Source organism: Antedon mediterranea, chromosome 8 (assembly GCF_964355755.1).
Source record: "Antedon mediterranea chromosome 8, ecAntMedi1.1, whole genome shotgun sequence".
In the NCBI taxonomy this organism is placed as follows: Eukaryota; Metazoa; Echinodermata; class Crinoidea; order Comatulida; family Antedonidae; genus Antedon; species Antedon mediterranea.
Genome location: NC_092677.1, coordinates 3,773,515 through 3,792,081, shown reverse-complemented (window position 1 = coordinate 3,792,081; position 18,567 = coordinate 3,773,515). Strand labels below are relative to the sequence as shown.

Below are 18,567 nucleotides of genomic sequence, written 5' to 3'. Positions count from 1 at the left end.
GTTGAAAAAAAAATTAAATAAAAAAAGATGTTAAATGTGCTCTCCCTGCCTCAGCACTAAGGCCCTGCCACAGCCTGTTGGGGTCATTTCCAGCACATCACCAGATGCATTGATGTTGTCGCCTCATGATGTGTGGTGGAAAGGGGGACGTATACTTCTGTGAACCCCAAACACAGTGGTTGCATACCTTTAACTCTATTCCACCGACCAGCGTGGGAATCGAACCCACGACATACTTGTTGTCAACACGACGCTCAGGCGTAAAAGTAGTGACTTATTTCTATTGTATATCACTGCTACCCTGGTGTTAAATTGGGTCCACTTGAGCAGTTAACGTAGAGAAGTAGAGAATGATTCAGTCGTCAGAATGATGCTCTGAATATACCTCTTTCCAGACAACAATCGAAATAAAAAAAAATTAATAAAAAAGACAATAACTACAGATCGACGTAGGGAAAGTCTACAAAGATCTTAGAAAATACTTTGATCTTTGCTGCAGTGTTACGAGTCGCAAAACTATCTTCCAGCAAAGTTGGTAAAGGTATGGAACGCAAAAAGTGCATTTGACACTCAGTAGGAGGAATAAATAGACACTTTATTGTACATTTTATAAGCGTTATAATACAATTGAGAGAAATTTAAAACTTGATAGAAAAATAATATTCAGCTGAAAGAATAATCAATTAATTAATTATTAATTAATTAATTAAAGTATAATACAAAGAAGTGAGTCATAAGAGAATATAAAATAATTAAAATATTTATTTATCCCTAATTATTTACACTGTTAATAGTTATTTCCCATTTAGATACTACAGAACGACATACATTAGTTTGACCAATCATAAGCAACGTTCGTTCGGAACTGCCGTTTGAGATTGGTAAAGTTTCAATAGTTTCAATAAACATTTATTTAAAGATTGTTATATATTGTTTTTAATGACTAACAATATAGCAATAAACAATAATCAACAATTAAAATAAGACCATCTTAGGGATCAAAATTAGAAGTAAAACTAAAATAATAATATTAATCAATAAACAAAATATGAACGGTACCGTATAATTACTTGAGTACGTGAATTTTGGTGGAAAAAAAAAACATAATATAGGCCTATACCGCTTTACCATTATGATCGGATAACTATTATTATTATGTAAAAGTGAAAGAACTTTCGACACAATGACATGACACTTTAAATAGTCCTTTCTGTACATAATATGGTGCATTGTCTGTTATTTATAGGCTACATGCGTACATCAATTTTAAGAAATTCAAAAAAAAAATGCTTTCTGATCATCCGGCCGCCGGTTATGAAACTCCGCATTAATAACGTGGAACTCTCGTCATTGTAGTAGAAGCTATCATATTTCTGCACAGCAATTTGACCTCACGTCACGCTTTATTGCTTACCAGGGCATGGTTTGTCTACACACAACATTGGCCCAAGACGACCTAGGCCAAGTTTATGGCTTTCGCTCTCTGCGGGTGAAATCCAATTCTTGCAGGCGAGGATTATCACTGCATAGTCCGTGGAAGGTATTTTGTCATCCAATGAGAACTGTTCTAATAGAGACATTCGGTTTGCTCTTATGATAGTTACGGTATGTAGGCCTATTATAGATCTGCTCGCAACCAACAATCACTTGCACTTTGACATTTCAAGTTTTAGATTTAAAGTTATACTTTTTGTTAGCCAGATTTGAAATGCTTGCCTTCCATGTAAAAAAGGTCGTAGTATTTGTAATTTAAATCGCAATTGTCATAAATTCGGATATTTTCCCATTATTCCTGTTTGGAAAATGTTTCATACAAGTCGAAATGATTGAACATGATAAACACATTCTCCTTTCAAATAGGACGTACAATTCCCCGGCAGGCGAAAATTAACGGTTGTCGATATTGTGACAACTCAATAATATATCTTCTTCTGTGATGGCGCTAGTTACTTTTCGTCATGTATTGATTTATAAAATGACGTAATATATAATGATATGCGATATGGTATAAATACATAGCAAGCAAGCTGGGCACCCATTGATCAGTATGTACATGTAGATCAAGAACAAATGAATTTTGAACTCGTTGTATTGAATATTTCTATGTGAACGTTATATCATTCCATTCGTTCATTCTTTTTTCTCGCCTCCCAAGTTATCTTTGTATACGGCTTCATTTTGTTTCAAACACGTTGATTCGCTATCCTTTTCGCCATATGTTAAATCAACTGTGCGCATGTGCAGATCTGCCTGCGTTTGCCGCGTGCTGAAGATTGAACGTGCGCTTGAAAGAAATCCGACTCGGAGTTGGCGGGAACGTTGGCTAGTGCAACAAAGGTATTTCTTATAATAATGCCGATGTCGTTTGCTGATCAAAAACAATGTTACCGGGTTTATACAACCGCTTACATAGATCATCATTTCTGAAAATAGTTTAAATTTGATAAACGTGAGGTTTATATAATCATCATCGAAATGCGTTATCATAGAGCGAATAAAATGCGGTAACCAACACATCGCAAACATGACCGTGATGAGAAATAGAACCAGTGACGATCGCTTACGTCGACGGATCTGATCGTCACGATTCGAAGTTTGAATCGGCATCCTCCTTACACTTTTAAACAATATACCTATTATCAAACAATAGTGTATTAGAATGATAAACAAGGGAATCACATAGAGGGCAGCAAACTGGAATAAACCGTACAATCGACCAGATAGTTCTTGTACAGGAAAATCAAGGCACCTAATATTGCCTTCACTCGCATTGGTGTAAATAATTAGAGGCAACGTAAAAATGATGGCTACGATCCATATACCAAGCGTTATAGCCATAACGTAACGGGAAACGAAACCGCGCTGTGTTGTTGAAAACGCTTGGTACCGTTCAACGCTGAGCCACGTGAGACTCAAAACAGAAACACCTTGTGATATTAACAGCCAGGTTTTAAAAAATTTACACAATATATCGGTCCAACTTATAGTCATGCTGTCGAAAACAAATGAAAGTGTATACGTAGGATAGGACACGAGTAAAAGCAAATCACCGACGGCTATATTGCATATCAACATGTTACGCGTATTGCGCATAGTGTCATTGCGCAGAATTATGTAAATTAGCGTCAGGTTTCCAATCACACCGACTCCTACACATGTCAAGCAAATGGCTGCCCATAGATAAATTTGGCATGACTCTGCCCAATCCTCCGACCCGTCAGTTATATCGCTTTCCAGTGTTGTATTAGATGACTGATTCGACATCGCTGCAGTGGTTTTTACTGAAATAAACAGAAAGAGATCATTATATACCTTCATAATTTAAATAATATAATATTTGTTTAGAATGAATTACAATTAATGGAGATAGAAATTCATGATTCTAAGAGACTCGAACCTGGAATCTTCTGCTGGATAGGGAGACGTCATACCGATTGACCACCACTTTGGTATTGATCAATGATTGGACCTAATCTTCAACACACCCTCGGCGTGCGGTAGCATGAAACAACACAATTTTCCACTAGTACCCCGTATTTATATTTCCATTTTTTTAATCACCCTCTACGCATGCGTATAAGACACTGACACTTTAAAATCGGCTTTGTATCTCGATTTTACACACGCGCACAAAACAGATCAGATTCATATGAGGCCTACATGGGCTCTGATAAAAATTACATTATTACGCCCTCATTTTAGTTACTGATCACAAGGCTGGATTTCCGAAGTTTTGTATTATTATATAATTTTACTATATTTTCAGATTTCGTGTATTTCGACATCAAGCCTAGGCTAGTACTACTCGTAGGCCTACTTCGTTTTACAATGCTTGGGCCACTTGTCAGTATTTTCAAATCCTAGATCTGCCACTGACTACCGTATTCTGATTTAAAAAAAAATATTTTCTTCATTCCTTCATTTATTCAATAATTTCATAATTCAATAATACTAGGACCATGTTCGGTATTCTACTTTATAGTTACTGGAGTAACTCATTTTTTACTGAACTTTATAATAAGAATGTTTCTGATTATAAGCTGGTTAAAGTATACGTAATGCAGTAACTGCAGTAGAGAATAATTTTGGCTTGGTCCCTAATAAAAATACAACGTTTATTATTTGTACATTATATACGGTACAGAAAACAAACCCCGGAAATGTATAGGCCAAGAGAACAATGTACGCCAGTATAAGAACATTGAATGACTATAATTCACAAATATTGTTCAGCTTTTATATTTTCCGTGTAGGAGGCCTATACAAGTTAGATAATTTTGTTTGCAAAATAGTGATGAGAGCAGATATCTGGACATACAAAATGTCCCAAAAAAAGGAGAAAAAAACGTAGGCCTTTTTTTCTTTTATTTTTTTTTTACGAAAGACGTAGGCCTATTAAGTTGCTTAACGAGATACTAAATGAATAGGCTGTTCATTCACTAACGAACGACGATTGATAGATATACATTTATCGTACAAATTACGGGGCTTTTAATTTTTACCAGGAAACAGTCACGTCGTATATAAACCTTCCACTGGCTTCCAATTAAACAACGATATTTAAATTGATGTTAATTACATATTATAAATCACTTCACAAAGCATCACCATATTTCCACCTTAATTATACGTAGAACTTTAGCCTGTAAAATATTTCTTAAATTGGCTATACTTATAGTGTAGTTTTTGATTCACCTAGTGACCTCAACACCATGGTGATCGAGCTTTTGCAGTTCCAGCTCCAAAACTGTGGAACAATTACTTCCTATTACTTAATAATGCACCTTCTATTGAAGTTTTCAAACGCCTTTTAAAAACCCATATCTTTTCTGTTCTGTGTAGGCCTAATTTCAATCTGAAGATTATTTCGGTAATAATGGATGATTAATTAAAGGACTGGATCAAAAACATTATCAGAAGAAGACCATTTAAGTGATATCTTATAATTTTACTAATAGCAATATTATTGCTATTAGTAAACTTATACTTATTTTTTTTATTTTTAACCGATCTTAAAATCAATGGTAAATCAATGAAATTGAAAGAACTAATAGGTCAGTTTCTTCTTTCCACCCAACAGCAATCCGTGCAATTATTGACGCATGTTGACGTTAAGTTTGTACTTCCACGAAACCTTGAAATACCGGACTATAATAGTGTCCGGTGGGGTTTAGGTTTTTACCATTCCTGTCCAGTTCTAAAAATACCCGGATGGTGTCCGGCGGGGGATAGTTTCACCATGTAGTTAAAGTTCTATTTATTTGTTGTTAGCCGAAACCTTTCAATTAATGTTAATGTAAATTGTTTTTTTATATAGGCCTACTTACAAATGACAATACATTTACTTATACTTACTTAAATAAACCAACTTCATTTAAAGCTAGATGTCGAGCTCATTTTTTTCACAAATCTACTTTTTTCCCGATTTATTTGTATTTAAGACAGGATGATGACACGCAGTTGACCCCAGTGTTGATGCCCCGGTGTTGATTCCCCGGTGTTGGTACCCCGGTGTTGATGCCGCGGTAACTGATAGCCCGGTATTGATACTCCAGTGTTGATGCCCCGGTGTTGATTCCCGGCCCCGGTGTTGGTGCCCCGATGTTGATGCCGCGGTACTGATAGCCCGGTATTGATACCCCAGTGTTGATGCCCCGGTGTTGATACTCCGGTGATTACACCCCGGTGTTGATGCCCCGATTTGAATATAATAACAATAATAATTGACTTCTAATACTAATTCAACTATAAAACTAAAAGAATATTTCAAACTAACCTTGTGGTTCGGGTACCTTAAAGCAGCAATTTAAAAGCCATCCTAAACCATCCAACTATCGTAATAAACAACGAACGTGAATGCGGATACTATAAACCGCGCTCTAATAAGACCAACGTATTCGTCGTCCAATCAAATATGGCATTTCCGATCGATCTTATCTTTTATAGGCTGTTTTTGTACGCCTACTTCGATGTTGCTGACTATATGTCAAATTATCAAAATCTTACGGATCATGCCCAAGTATTATTTTCTTTGTGAATATTTATCTTTAATGTTAATTTTTATGATACAAGCGGAGAGGTTAGAATGTAATTGTAATTAAATTTTTTAGAACGATAATAATTACATTTAACCTTTAGAATTGAACAGTTCGTTACTTTACTCTAAACAATTATTTAGCTCTATAATTACCTTAATAAATTAAAATGTATTAACATTCACCTTAACATCAAGATATAGTTAACAACAACATTTACAAAAATAAACAAAGATATAAAAGAAAAAACAATAATAAAAGCATTCAATGAGCATGTATGTTGCATAAAGGTCGCTCAGTATCAGGTACGAATAACGGTGTTTAACCTAAGCTTGTTATAATTATTATCATAAATAAATATTGCTTGACATCTGGCAGCGGAAAAATACCATAAATACTGCTACAGCCTAATTCAGTGTTGTAATGTGTTCTGAATTGTACTGGTATGATGGTAACCACTATGTCAACAATATCTCTCCATTAAGCCTACTGGTTGCATAAAACACACGTGATAAGTTGACGTCATACGCGTGCGTATAAAATATTCATTTATTCACATTACGGTATTGTACCTAGAGACAATGGCACCTAAACACAGGGAATTACTGCTTATGTCTTTAGCGAGTACAATACCTTTCCTTCTTTTCAAATACGTTTGGCTGAATGGTATATAGTGTCTTACTCTTAGTAAATTAAAGCAAGGAGGGTGTCACGAAACCTAAGACCACGAAAGCTACGACCCCCTAAGACCTAAGATCACGAAAGCTAAGACCCAAGACCTAAGATTGCAAATTCTAAGATATAGGCCTACTACAGCTTAAAAACAATACTTGTTTATCCATACATAATTTTAAACATAGTAGATTTCATTTATTACCATAAATATAATTAAATACTACCGCAAAACATAGATAAACTCACATTATTTTCGCCCGTTGAGTAAATGTATATTTTTCCTTTACAACAAACAAACTTGACTGGTTGTTTGTTGGTATATATTTACTCCATTGTGTTGGTTCAGAGGATGTTTTTCTTTCGCACCTGCCTTTCTTGTATTTTGACTCCAAATTTGTTAACTGACTTTATTCTGAATATCACACTTTAAAATTAGGACTTATATAAGTACTTTCAGAAGGAGAAACACATAAAAACAAATAAATAAATCCTTTAAATTGATGTTTTTACAGACGCGTTTCTTTGTATACTGTAACTCCTCATGCTCAATGTTTTTGTTTCTATGAAGCGCCAAAAGAGCAACAATAATAGTACAAGTATAAAAACAGAAAGAAAACGAAACAAAAAAACTTATTATCATGATTTTTAAATTAAAATTTATTTGCGAGTATTTATTTCTTCGTACTAGCATGATTATACTATTATTATTACAATTTTAATTTTTACATTGTTCCATCCACACTGTAGATGGACTCCACAGAGTTTTCAGCCCTCTATATAATTTTTGCTCTATTGACGTTCCATAGAAACAAAAACATTGAACATGATGTAGGCCTAACTGTAGTGTAGGCTAGTCATGCGAAATTCGCAAACAGTGAGAAAAACGTCTGTAAAATCATCAATTTGAAAATGTATTTGTTACTTTTTATGTGATTCTTTTTCATAAAGTGCTAATTCTAAGGTGTGGTATTCAGAATAAATGTTGGGAGTTAAAATACAAGGCAGGTGCGAAAGATAAATATTTGTAATCTTAGGTCTTGGGTCTTAGCTTTCGTGATCTTAGGTCTTAGGGGGTCTTAGCTTTCGTAGTCTTAAGTTTCGTGACACCCAAGGCAAGGATGCATGTTACCGTCGCTTGACATGAAATAATTGTCTCTAGACGTGACACTGTACGCCACGACTTATTGTACACTGTAAAATTAGTGTTTAGATCTTAAACATGTGTTTTGTATTCACTTTTTCCACACGTTTAGCCTTAACATGTTTAGATATGAACATGTTTAGGTTCTAAATACATTCTAAACATGTAGTCTGTATACCACTCAACACATGGCAGTGACGTGTTGATTGTTAAGTGGAGCAATATAAGACACGTTTAGGATTTAAACGTGTTGAATTTGCCACTCTATTTGCATGCAACGCTAAACATGTTGACTGAACATGTTGACTGAACATAATAGTGACATGTTGACTGCTACACAAGTGGAGGAAAACAATATGTAGTATAAACACGTTGGGTTTTAAACACAATAAACATGTAACTCGTGTTTAAAAGCTAAACGTGTGGGAAAAGTGGGTACAAAATAGGTATTTAAGATCTAAACACAATTTTTAAAGTGTAGGCCTACTAAACTTTAAAGAATAATAATAATCCACTGGGGGTATATTTTATACCTAACATCCATGAAAGAACAGATAACAGACGAGGCACAAACACGTATACATCAACAATTAGAGGCACACATTATTATTATTATCCAATTATTATTGTACATCAACAAATATAGGCCTAGTAATACGGGGCGCCGTATGGGACATTGCTAATTTTGTCGAAATATTACAATTTTGTCTACACAAAATGAATTTTGTCAATACAAAATTCATTTTGTCAACACAAAATTCATTTTGTATTGACAACATTCATTTTGTGTTGACAAAATTTATTCTGTGTGGACAAAATTAATTTTGTCTTGACAAAATTCATTTTGTGCAAACAAAATTCATTCTGTGTAGACAAAATTAATTCTGTGTTGACAAAATTAATTCTGTGTAGACAAAATTCATTCTGTGTAGACAAAATTCATTCTGTAACGACAAAATTCATTCTGTAACGACAAAATTCATTCTTATATACCTTTGTATCGGAATTCAAATAGGTTCACAAACTTGACCCAGAAAGTCCAGAGGAGAGTTTGTCCAGATGTTTTAATGACCATTTAGTTTATAATAGAATCCCTAAAGAAAACACTTAGCTTAACTTTGTGACTGTTCCCATCGTAAAACAATTAGATATTGACAGTTTTAAGCAGAGATTCGACAGGGCCAATTCATCATTGTAACCTCCCCAGATAAGATCAATCATTCCCACTTAAACACCCCTGGACCAACTTAGGACCAATCATTAGCTCCATAAATGATGTAATGACATTATGCAAATGAACTGAGCCAATATACTCCCAAGTTTCAGAAGGGCCCAGACACACCTCACAGCCACTTCTTCAGAAGAACATCTACACCTCACAGCCACTTCTTCAGAAGCAGACCTACACACTTCACACCTCACCGACAGCATCATTGATCCTCCGTTCCTTATCTATACTTATAGTTGTATATTGTACTGAAGTATTATACTGAATAAACAATATATGTGTTACGACAGTCAAGCGAGTAAGAGTCTTTATTAGTACAACAACAACGAAACATTATATTACACGACAAAATTCATTTTGTGTAGACAAAATTATGGCGCCTCTCAAGTATCCAATCCCATGGCAGTGTATATAACCTTTCCACCTTCTCCATCGTTGATTTTATTTATTATACATTGCTAATTGCAAATAATTGTTTATAGGTTTACATTGTTCTTTGTACTTTTAATGTACGTATTCAGTTTTTGGGTGGCTTGATAAGATTGATGTTAAATAAATGCATTTTCCACTAATAAAATATGGAGTTGTATCGAGAGAGTATCGTAATTTCGGGCAGAATGGTTTTCGGTCTGGAAAGGTCATTATTACACTGTCTGGGGTGTTGATATTTATACATCGAATGTTTTATGGGCAATCAGTCCTGAACCTAGCCAACGTAGGCTACCTGGCCTACTTACTACTGTAGGTTAAAGGTTATTAGGTTTCGCAGGGTGGATGACTGTTATAGTAAAACAACGTGAGCAATCTTTTGTAGTCAGTTCTTTAAAAAAAAAAATTTTCAAATAACGGACAGCTTTCACCATCATTATTTCTGCAATGATTATTATTATCTTAAAGATATATTGTCCCCTGAAAAAATGTTTTTTTTAATCTTTTTGTTGAATATGTTATTTTAATGTCACATAATAGTTATTCACTTTCACAAAAAATTGAGTCTGATAAAAAAGTATTTACCTGAAAAAACTGCAATTTAAAGCAAAAAAAATGGTCAAATTGTCTGGAAGCCAATGAGTTTTTTGGTAATTTAACTGTTTATTTTGTCTTTTTATAGGTTAAATAATTTTTCCCCGTTCTTTTTTCTTATGGAAGTGAACAACTTCATTAAAACTGAATATTGGCCTATTCAAAGTCCTATTTTAAAAATCTTTATTTTTCATGATTTTGGGAGACAATATACATCTTTAATTTTAAAATAAAGTATATACATTTTATAAGATTAATAAATAATATTTTAAACGGCAAAATATTAAATAGCTCCATTACTACAATGTTACTTAAGTAGGAAGCAGAGCTCTATAAAAACCATTTTCCGATTTTTTAATATAAAATACATTATAATAATAATTATTACTGAAGATGTAGATATTAAATTGTCAAAGTTTGAATACTGATCATATCTGATATTTTCAGGTGTCCCTGATATTATAAAATAGATTAATATGATAGCAATAGAGACGGAGGCATGCTCAGCCATAATAACTGAACCAATAACAAATGTACAAGATTCGCGCGCTGTCATCATTTATAGCTTCACCCTGTCTTGCCCTTTTCACGTTTAAACTCCGCCTTCTAATTTAAATGTTAAAACCGAGCCTACTAAAGCGTGGGACAAAATGTTTTAAAAAACGTTTTGTCCCACGCTTGAGTAGGCTAGGCTAACAAAATTCATTTTGTCGCGACAAATGAATTTTGTCTACACAGAATGTATTTTGTCTACACAGAATAAATTTTGTCTAAACAGAACACATTTTGTCGCCACAAAATTAATTTTGTCGTTACAGAATGAATTTTGTCTACACAGAATTAATTTTGTCTACACAAAAGCCATTGGCTGGTTATGACGTAATGCAATTTTACCGTACCTTAATTAGTAAACAGAAGTTAGAATACGGTACCGTATCTTTAGCCACGGCGTAAAATTTATGATGATACTGTAATAACACCCAAAGGGTTTCGCGCTTTTACCAAGGAGGTTTTAACATTGATTTTTACCCTTTTACAGTAGGCTAGGCTTACATCATACCACTATGATCATACCAATCTGTACATTTTATTTAAGCATTTGGAAATTTCTTCTTTGACACAACAAGAATGTCTTCAACTAATCCATTTAACAATAACAGTTTGAAACTGCGTTTCCGATGTATTGTAATCGCGCCTTCTCTGAGTATTTTCGGTTCATGATGACTGTCGCCTGCGGATGCAGTATTTCTTTAAATGGGTGCAATATGCCTCAGTCCCACCATGGTTGTGGCATAGGCCTAGTAGTTATATTTCCGGTTATATATATATATTTTTTTCTTTTATAAATATAATCATCATCAATATCGCTACAGTTATGGACATCACAAACTGTGATATATGGAACGCCTCCTCTGCCTTCAGTTCACATTTGTTATGCAGTACACACCAATCGTCATGCAGTACACACCAATGGTCATGCAGTACACACCAATCGTCATGCAGTACACACCAAACATCATGCAGTACACACCAATGGTCATGCATGCATGTACTGCATGACCATTGGTGTGTACTGCATGACCATTGGTGTGTACTGCATGACCATTGGTGTGTACTGCATGATAAATGTGAACTGAAGGCAGAGGAGGCGTTCCATAGTGATATCCATCGGCTAGAGAGGGAGATGGTGGAAGCAAGTGGAAGGCGATCGTACATCGTATCGCGTATCGACAGATAGCTAGCGCGAAAGTGTTAATACTAGACTTGTCCCAAGTCTGTATTATCTTTTTTTTTTATTTGTTTTTATTTCGACCGCGATTTTTGTCTGAAAATACAGACTTGTGAAACACGTATAGAAATTGATTTGCAGACCGCAAACATTCGATAAGAATGACGTAGGTTATCATACCGTATTTGGCTATATGGGGCGGGCGGTATGTAAATATGGATTTCGAATCAACCAATGATCATTTTGTTTCAAAATGAAAAAGATCGAGTACGTATAGTGCTGAATGTACGATCGAGACCGTTGAAATATAAAATCGTAATGCCAAGTTGTTTTGTTTATTAATTGTTTAGTCCTTGGCCTAGGCCTCTTTCGTCCGTAGGTCCTACTCAATTCGCACGTATGACCTGCCAAATAAAACGCCAATAAAGTAGGCCTACATACCACCACCGGCGGCACACAACAGGGCTACACCACCACACAGAACATGAGGAAAGGGTCTGGGTGGGAATTAAATCAAAATTATCTCCGCGTAATAATGATCCATTCAATGTTTGATTTGCGGAGAAGCCTATCATATCAAGACGAGTTTTCATGTTCTTGGGAAAAATCCCATCAAATGTTTACCAGACTCCTAGGCATATAAAATAATTTCTAGCCTTCAGAAACTTTCATAAATGTACCCAAGTACACATTGTCTAAACGTAACACAGCGCATGCGCATCATCTTAGTTGTTGAGTCTTTGAAATTCTGAAATATGAATATTAAAACGGTGTACGAGTGAGTAGCCAATCGCATGCAGCTGAAACTAGTCAACCGGATAATCGTATGCACCAAGAATTCTTGGTGTCAAACCACGTGACTTGTGCGTGTTCCCCCAGAGTATCCAAAATCAAGTAGTATACGTATGAAACGCCATATGTGCCAAAATATTTATCTTTTTACTAATATTAAGACAAAACTCCGTCTGGAACCCAGACATGCCAATCGCATGCAGCTGAAACTAGTCAACCGGATAATCGTATGCACCAAGAATTCTTGGTGTCAAACCACGTGACTTGTGCGTGTTTCCCCCCCATAGTATCCAAAATCAAGTAGTATACGTATGAAACGCCATATGTGCCAAAATATTTATCTTTTTACTAATATTAAGACAAAACTCCGTCTGGAACCCAGACTATGTTAATACATGCGAGTAGCACTTTCTAATAAAATATTCATGAGGGATGCAGCGCGCCCTCTATTGACTTCTGCTGAATCGGCCTTATATGACGAGTAAAAAAAATTCGCGGGCCGGCCACACGCACAGTCATTATTATTATATTAACTAACAATAATATGATTACATAAAAGAGTGTTGCGGCCTCATGCGCAAATATATTGCCTAATAAAACGATTAAAACAACTTCCGTACGTGTGCATATGGATTTGAATTGTATAGAAACGATCGAAGAACTTATTATTGCCGACTCCTGGCATTGTACTATCATCCAATTATCTTATTTTTGTTAAGTATCGTAGAATGTTCCGTGATACAGTATCACATGTTCCGGGCAAGTTACAAACTGTAAGAAATTACTGTTATGGCTAATGCTTAAAATTTGTCACATGTGAAAGTATGACATTTGTCCTAGTGTAAATGATAGAATCTTCTGTACTATGACTTTAGGGCCAATTTACAAAATAAAAAAAAAACAAAATGTAGAATCTTATGTTATTCCGTATGATGACCATTTACACACAACGCGGAGTGGACGTGCGGTTTCCTCTCATAGATACAGATTCTACGTCGGACAAAGCTACGCGGTTTTCCGCTTACCGTTACCGCTCGCCTGTGTAAAGCCTTTACGCGGTGTTCCGCTTACCGTTACCGCATAAAATAATAGAAATGATCCTGGCAATTAAGAATAAAAAAAATAATATTATTCAAAGTACCGTCCCTCTTAAAACCGATGTCTTACCGCGAATCAATAAATATTATACTTATAAAAATACAAATACTATTTTTTTCTACCGAGTTGGAGTTATTGCATGGACTCAATTGCCCGGATGTGCAAGTAATAGATTAATAGGAATAACAGATGTTTGTTGATTAAAATTAAGTCTATATGTATATTATTTATTTACAGATCTTTGTTAAATTAAATTAAGTATAATTTGTATAAGTTCTTTTATTTGTAACATTGTTTTTAAAGATAAAGTTATTTTTTGTTTTGTTATGATTTGTACTTATACTTTTGTTTTGAGGTAGACGCGACGAAAAAGGGGTTGACTAATCACAATTTAGCGACAGTTCGATGATCCATCGCGTCGTGTCAAATTACGTGCGGTGGAAATACGTCTTTGCAGTGTCCCTAGTGGACACAAAGATTAAAGGCCAATTTACACGAGCGCTAACGGTAAGCGGAAAAACCCATGTAGCTTGTCCCACTTAGAATCTATATCTATCCTAAACGGAAACCGCCCGTCCGTTCCGCGTTGTGTGTAAATGGTCATAAAAACATGGATCCTATTTTGTATTACCGTTACCGCTAGTCTGTGACAATTGACCTTAAAGCTTGGTTCCCACCTTCACATAACCTACGCAACGTAAGAAAATGCCCTTCCAATAATTGTGTTTTCCCCCGCCTACGTGAAATCAAACCTGTAATTTTTGCAGCACTGTTGCGCCGTCGGGTCCCCACTTGTGATTACGTAATACTGCACTTTGCGTCAATACGTCGTTGCGTTGCGTTGCATCGCTAGTGAGAACCACGCCTAAAACTCGTTTAATAATTCGTGAATGATTGATTAAACGTTATTGGTGAAAATAAGATGTGAAAACCCAATTTCATTTCATTCGATAGTACGAGGAATTAATGACTCATGACAATTGATTAAAACATATTGATTAGTATTATTAAAATATGATTATATTGATTACCTTCATAGCCTGAATCGAAGTAATGGATGGCTAATGGCATATTCATTTCATTTCCAAAGCCGGATCTTATATGCTGTAATGGATAGATTAATTTACGATAGCATAATCAATTCAATATTCGACAGATAACATAGATGTATTCAAATTTAGTTTAACGGTGAGTTACCGTTTGAAAAAAATTAAGCCATGTTCCCGGCCATTTTCAAAATCAAAAGCCAATGACTGTCTAAACTGTTGCTTGCGATTGGTCAGATTATTTACGTATTTACGAATGTGTAAGCAACGCGTTCTAGCGTCATTTGAGGTCATTTTAATCAGATTTAGGGTAGCCATTTTTTCCATTTTTTTATAATGCATAAATAAAATACTGCGTGCAAAAAAACGATGCGCGATGACTGTTTCAATCCATATTTTTCAATTTAAAAAATAAAAGTTCAAAGAAAATTTAGAAAAATAGATTTGGAGGTCCCGGAAATTGGACTTATTATACTTCAAAACATGAAACAAAATATATAAGTCCCTATCAAGGTTGTGACTGAGCTAAGAAATGTTTGAAAAATAGAGATGTTAGGTCCTGGAAAATGCACTTCTTGTACTTCGAAATATGACCAGCTTTATTGTTGGGGCTGAGCTAAGAAACTGTTTAAAACTAGAGCTGCAGGTCTTCAAAAAATTGCATTTTATACTTCGGAAACATCAGGCCTAGATTCAAGATTCAAGATTCAAGAAATTTTATTTGTCCATAAAAATGGAAATTCACTTTGCTTGGTAGATTAAAACAACAATATTGCAACAATTTAAAAACGTGCAGTATTATAACAGATTAAAAATACAAGATAAAAAGTTAAAAATACTGTTAAAAATGTAAAACTATTAAAAATTGCATTAACGTCTTACATTAGAATTAAAAATATGAATGCTATTTACAACGAAGGATTTTCTAGTTCTACAGAGATTTGCTCTTGGAGGTCGTAGCCTAATGCCTGATCTATTTAAGTTATAACAGTAATGTAACGGATGAGTGGGGTCTTTCATTAAATATTGTTTACTTTTTTTAGAATACTCTTTTCATAGATAAATGAACAAGGCGTTAGATCAGCTTTAATAATACGTTGTGCAATTTTACGTGGTCTCTCAATATTTTTCTTATCATTTTCAGTAAAGTTACTTAGAGGCTTAAAAAACGCAAGCGTAGACCTTTTTCAGTCGGGGAAATAAGTTTATTCCTCCCAAGTGTATGCGTGCGTACCATCTGGACTTCCGAGTGGTGAGAAATTCATGACATACAGGACATTGAAAATGTAATAACTTAGCTATAATAAGATGTTGGCTAAGCGAAAATGGCATGTTTTTTTGTTTAGTAATGGATGAAAAATTTATTTTAGGTGCCCCACGGTACAGAAGGTTACTTGTAAATTAAAAAATTGGTGAACATACGAACAATTAACATAATTCAGAAAAGTGCGTACCTAGCTAATGTTTAGTAGTAAGTTAGATCTCTGGCAATAAATGAATGCATAAAAGTGCATAATAGCCCTCTGACGTACTCTCACGGTCAATGGAACGTCGTGGTTTTCTAGGCGCTGAACAAGCTATATGAAGTGAACGCGAACGTTTTTTACTGTATATTATATTCCCCGACAAAAAGTACCCGTGTTCCCCGACGGGGGGGCTAGGCTCCCCGACGAGGGGGCTAGAGCCCCCGTAGCCCCCCCGCTGGCGCCACCACTGTTCCCACTAGAACGTAACGCAAGGACGTAAACGCAACGCAAGCGTTTTAACCATGAATGACAAGCGAAGTTATAGACAGTTGGCAATCACAAGCAAATAAACCATCGCTTGTGATTGGTCAATTCACTTGCGTTGCGTTACCGTACGTCCTTGTGTTGCGTCGCTAGTGGGAACCACGCTTAATAATTGTGCTTGCCCCCGCCTGCCTGAAATCAAACTTACGATGTTTGCAACACTATTGCGTCGTCGGTTCCCACTTGTGATTACGCAATACAACACTTTGCGTCAATACATCGCTGCGTTGCGTTCTAGTGGGAACCTCACTTTAGTAATTTGACCAATCACGACGCGACATCATGGATCATCCAAACTGTCGCTTGTGATTGGTCAACTCACTTGAGCTGCGCCTTACGTTGTGTTCCAAGAGGATTTTTTTAAATTACAGAATTTAGAATACTTCACTCATAAAATATATATGCATATATTATGCGTTATGTTGGTGTATGCGAGTATACACACATATCCTGTTTTTATATTATATGTATTCATACTTTTGCTATAATATATAAAGAAAGAATCCACATGTACTGGAAGTAATAAACTGAATATCTTCTTTTTAATGTATAAATAATCATGTTAGAAAAACACTATCGCTTTTTGATGATGAACAACTCTAAAAAATTTTTTTAAATTTTGTTATATCTATTATGTTGTGTTTATTGTTTTATGTTCTTTATGTAAAAGTGTCCTGCGAAAACAGAAGTGTAAACTTCTCTATGCAGGATCCTTACCATCATTTATGCTATGAATATCTAGCTGCGCGGGCGAATGGTCATCCCTCCTACTCCTCTTCTTAAGTATACATAGGCTACATCACGATATAAATGCCGATAAATAAATATGGCTAATGTCCTGATTGACCGACACAATTGTAGTACTATTTGTTTGTCATTTGAGGAAATTATTTTCTTAATTTTGAGGCTTGGAGGAAAAGGCATGTATTACAATAATTGTGCAAATCATTTCCCTGTTCCCGGACCTTATTCGTATTAATAACGGTTGGTTGATAAATATCGGTAATCAATGGCCCCGTTCTGTGATTAATACTCTACATTGTTTTCAAATATTAAAATTTCAAATTAACATTTAGGTCATAAAAATGTCTGCTTCGATTTCTAATTAATTATTGTATCTTTTGGTTTCTAAAACAAATCTCCGTTGGATATATCGTTTTTAATTCACAAATATGTTATTATAATAATATGCCAAATACCTTTATTTTGTACAATCTACACTAGTTCTAATATTGAAATAACCTAAAAATAGGCTAAGTGTATTTAGTTTATTCGAACAAGAATCGAAATTGTATGTTAATCGAAATCTAGAATAACGCAATTCTCAAGCCAAAGCAATTCTGTAGCTCTGTTTATAAATAAAGTGGTAGTTTAAAGGTTAATACTTAATCTTAAAAAAACTAAAAAAATCATGTTTTCACTTATAAAATGACAAAATAAATCGTAAAATTCAACAGAAAATCCATTGGCTGGCAGCCAATTTGACCATTTTATTGCATTAATTTACATTTTTTTCAGGCAAATACATTACACTAAATCTAATTTTTGGTCAAAGTGGATAACTATTATGTTATATTAAAATGGAATATTCACCTAAAATTTTTTTAAGAATTATTTTTTAGGGGAACAATACATCTTTAGGCTTCGTGCGAATTCAAAGCGTCAGCTTATACGCATGTGTATTTGTATCTGGAGGCTGGAAACATAAATACGCATGCGTAGAAACAAATTCGCCTAGTGGAAAATCGGCTTTATGGTTCAACAAAAACGCGGTTAATTTGTCATGAAGTCACGACAAACACATGTTGCGCGCGGCTTTTAAATGCTGGCAATTACACGCGCTACTCTGTTCTCTTGATTTCCCAGGCAAAGAATTAGCAGAAGCATTCATTAGTTTGTTCTAGTTTATATGCATTCTATTGGCATATACAATTAATTTAAAATGAATAAAACATAAAGCAACTTATTCCCAATTAGTGAAGCCTTAACATCAACGACACCGCATAAGAA

At 34.9% G+C, this 18,567-nt stretch overlaps 1 protein-coding gene across 1 annotated transcript; it reads right to left on the bottom strand.

Moving 5' to 3' along the window:
• Positions 1 to 606: 606 nt before the first annotated feature.
• On the bottom strand, positions 607 to 5,929 carry LOC140056632 (bombesin receptor subtype-3-like). Its single transcript, XM_072102069.1, has 2 exons — positions 5,777 to 5,929; positions 607 to 3,281 (listed from the first exon to the last, which is right to left on the bottom strand). Exon 2 carries the CDS (start codon positions 3,262 to 3,264, stop codon positions 2,131 to 2,133), a length of 1,134 nt encoding a protein of 377 aa, XP_071958170.1. The 5' UTR covers positions 3,265 to 3,281; positions 5,777 to 5,929; the 3' UTR covers positions 607 to 2,130.
• Positions 5,930 to 18,567: the final 12,638 nt, after the last annotated feature.

Bases quoted from the DNA above. Each gene is read 5' to 3' on its own strand.
- LOC140056632 (XM_072102069.1), bottom strand. From the start codon at position 3,264: ATGTCGAATCAGTCATCTAATACAACACTGGAAAGCGATATAACTGAC.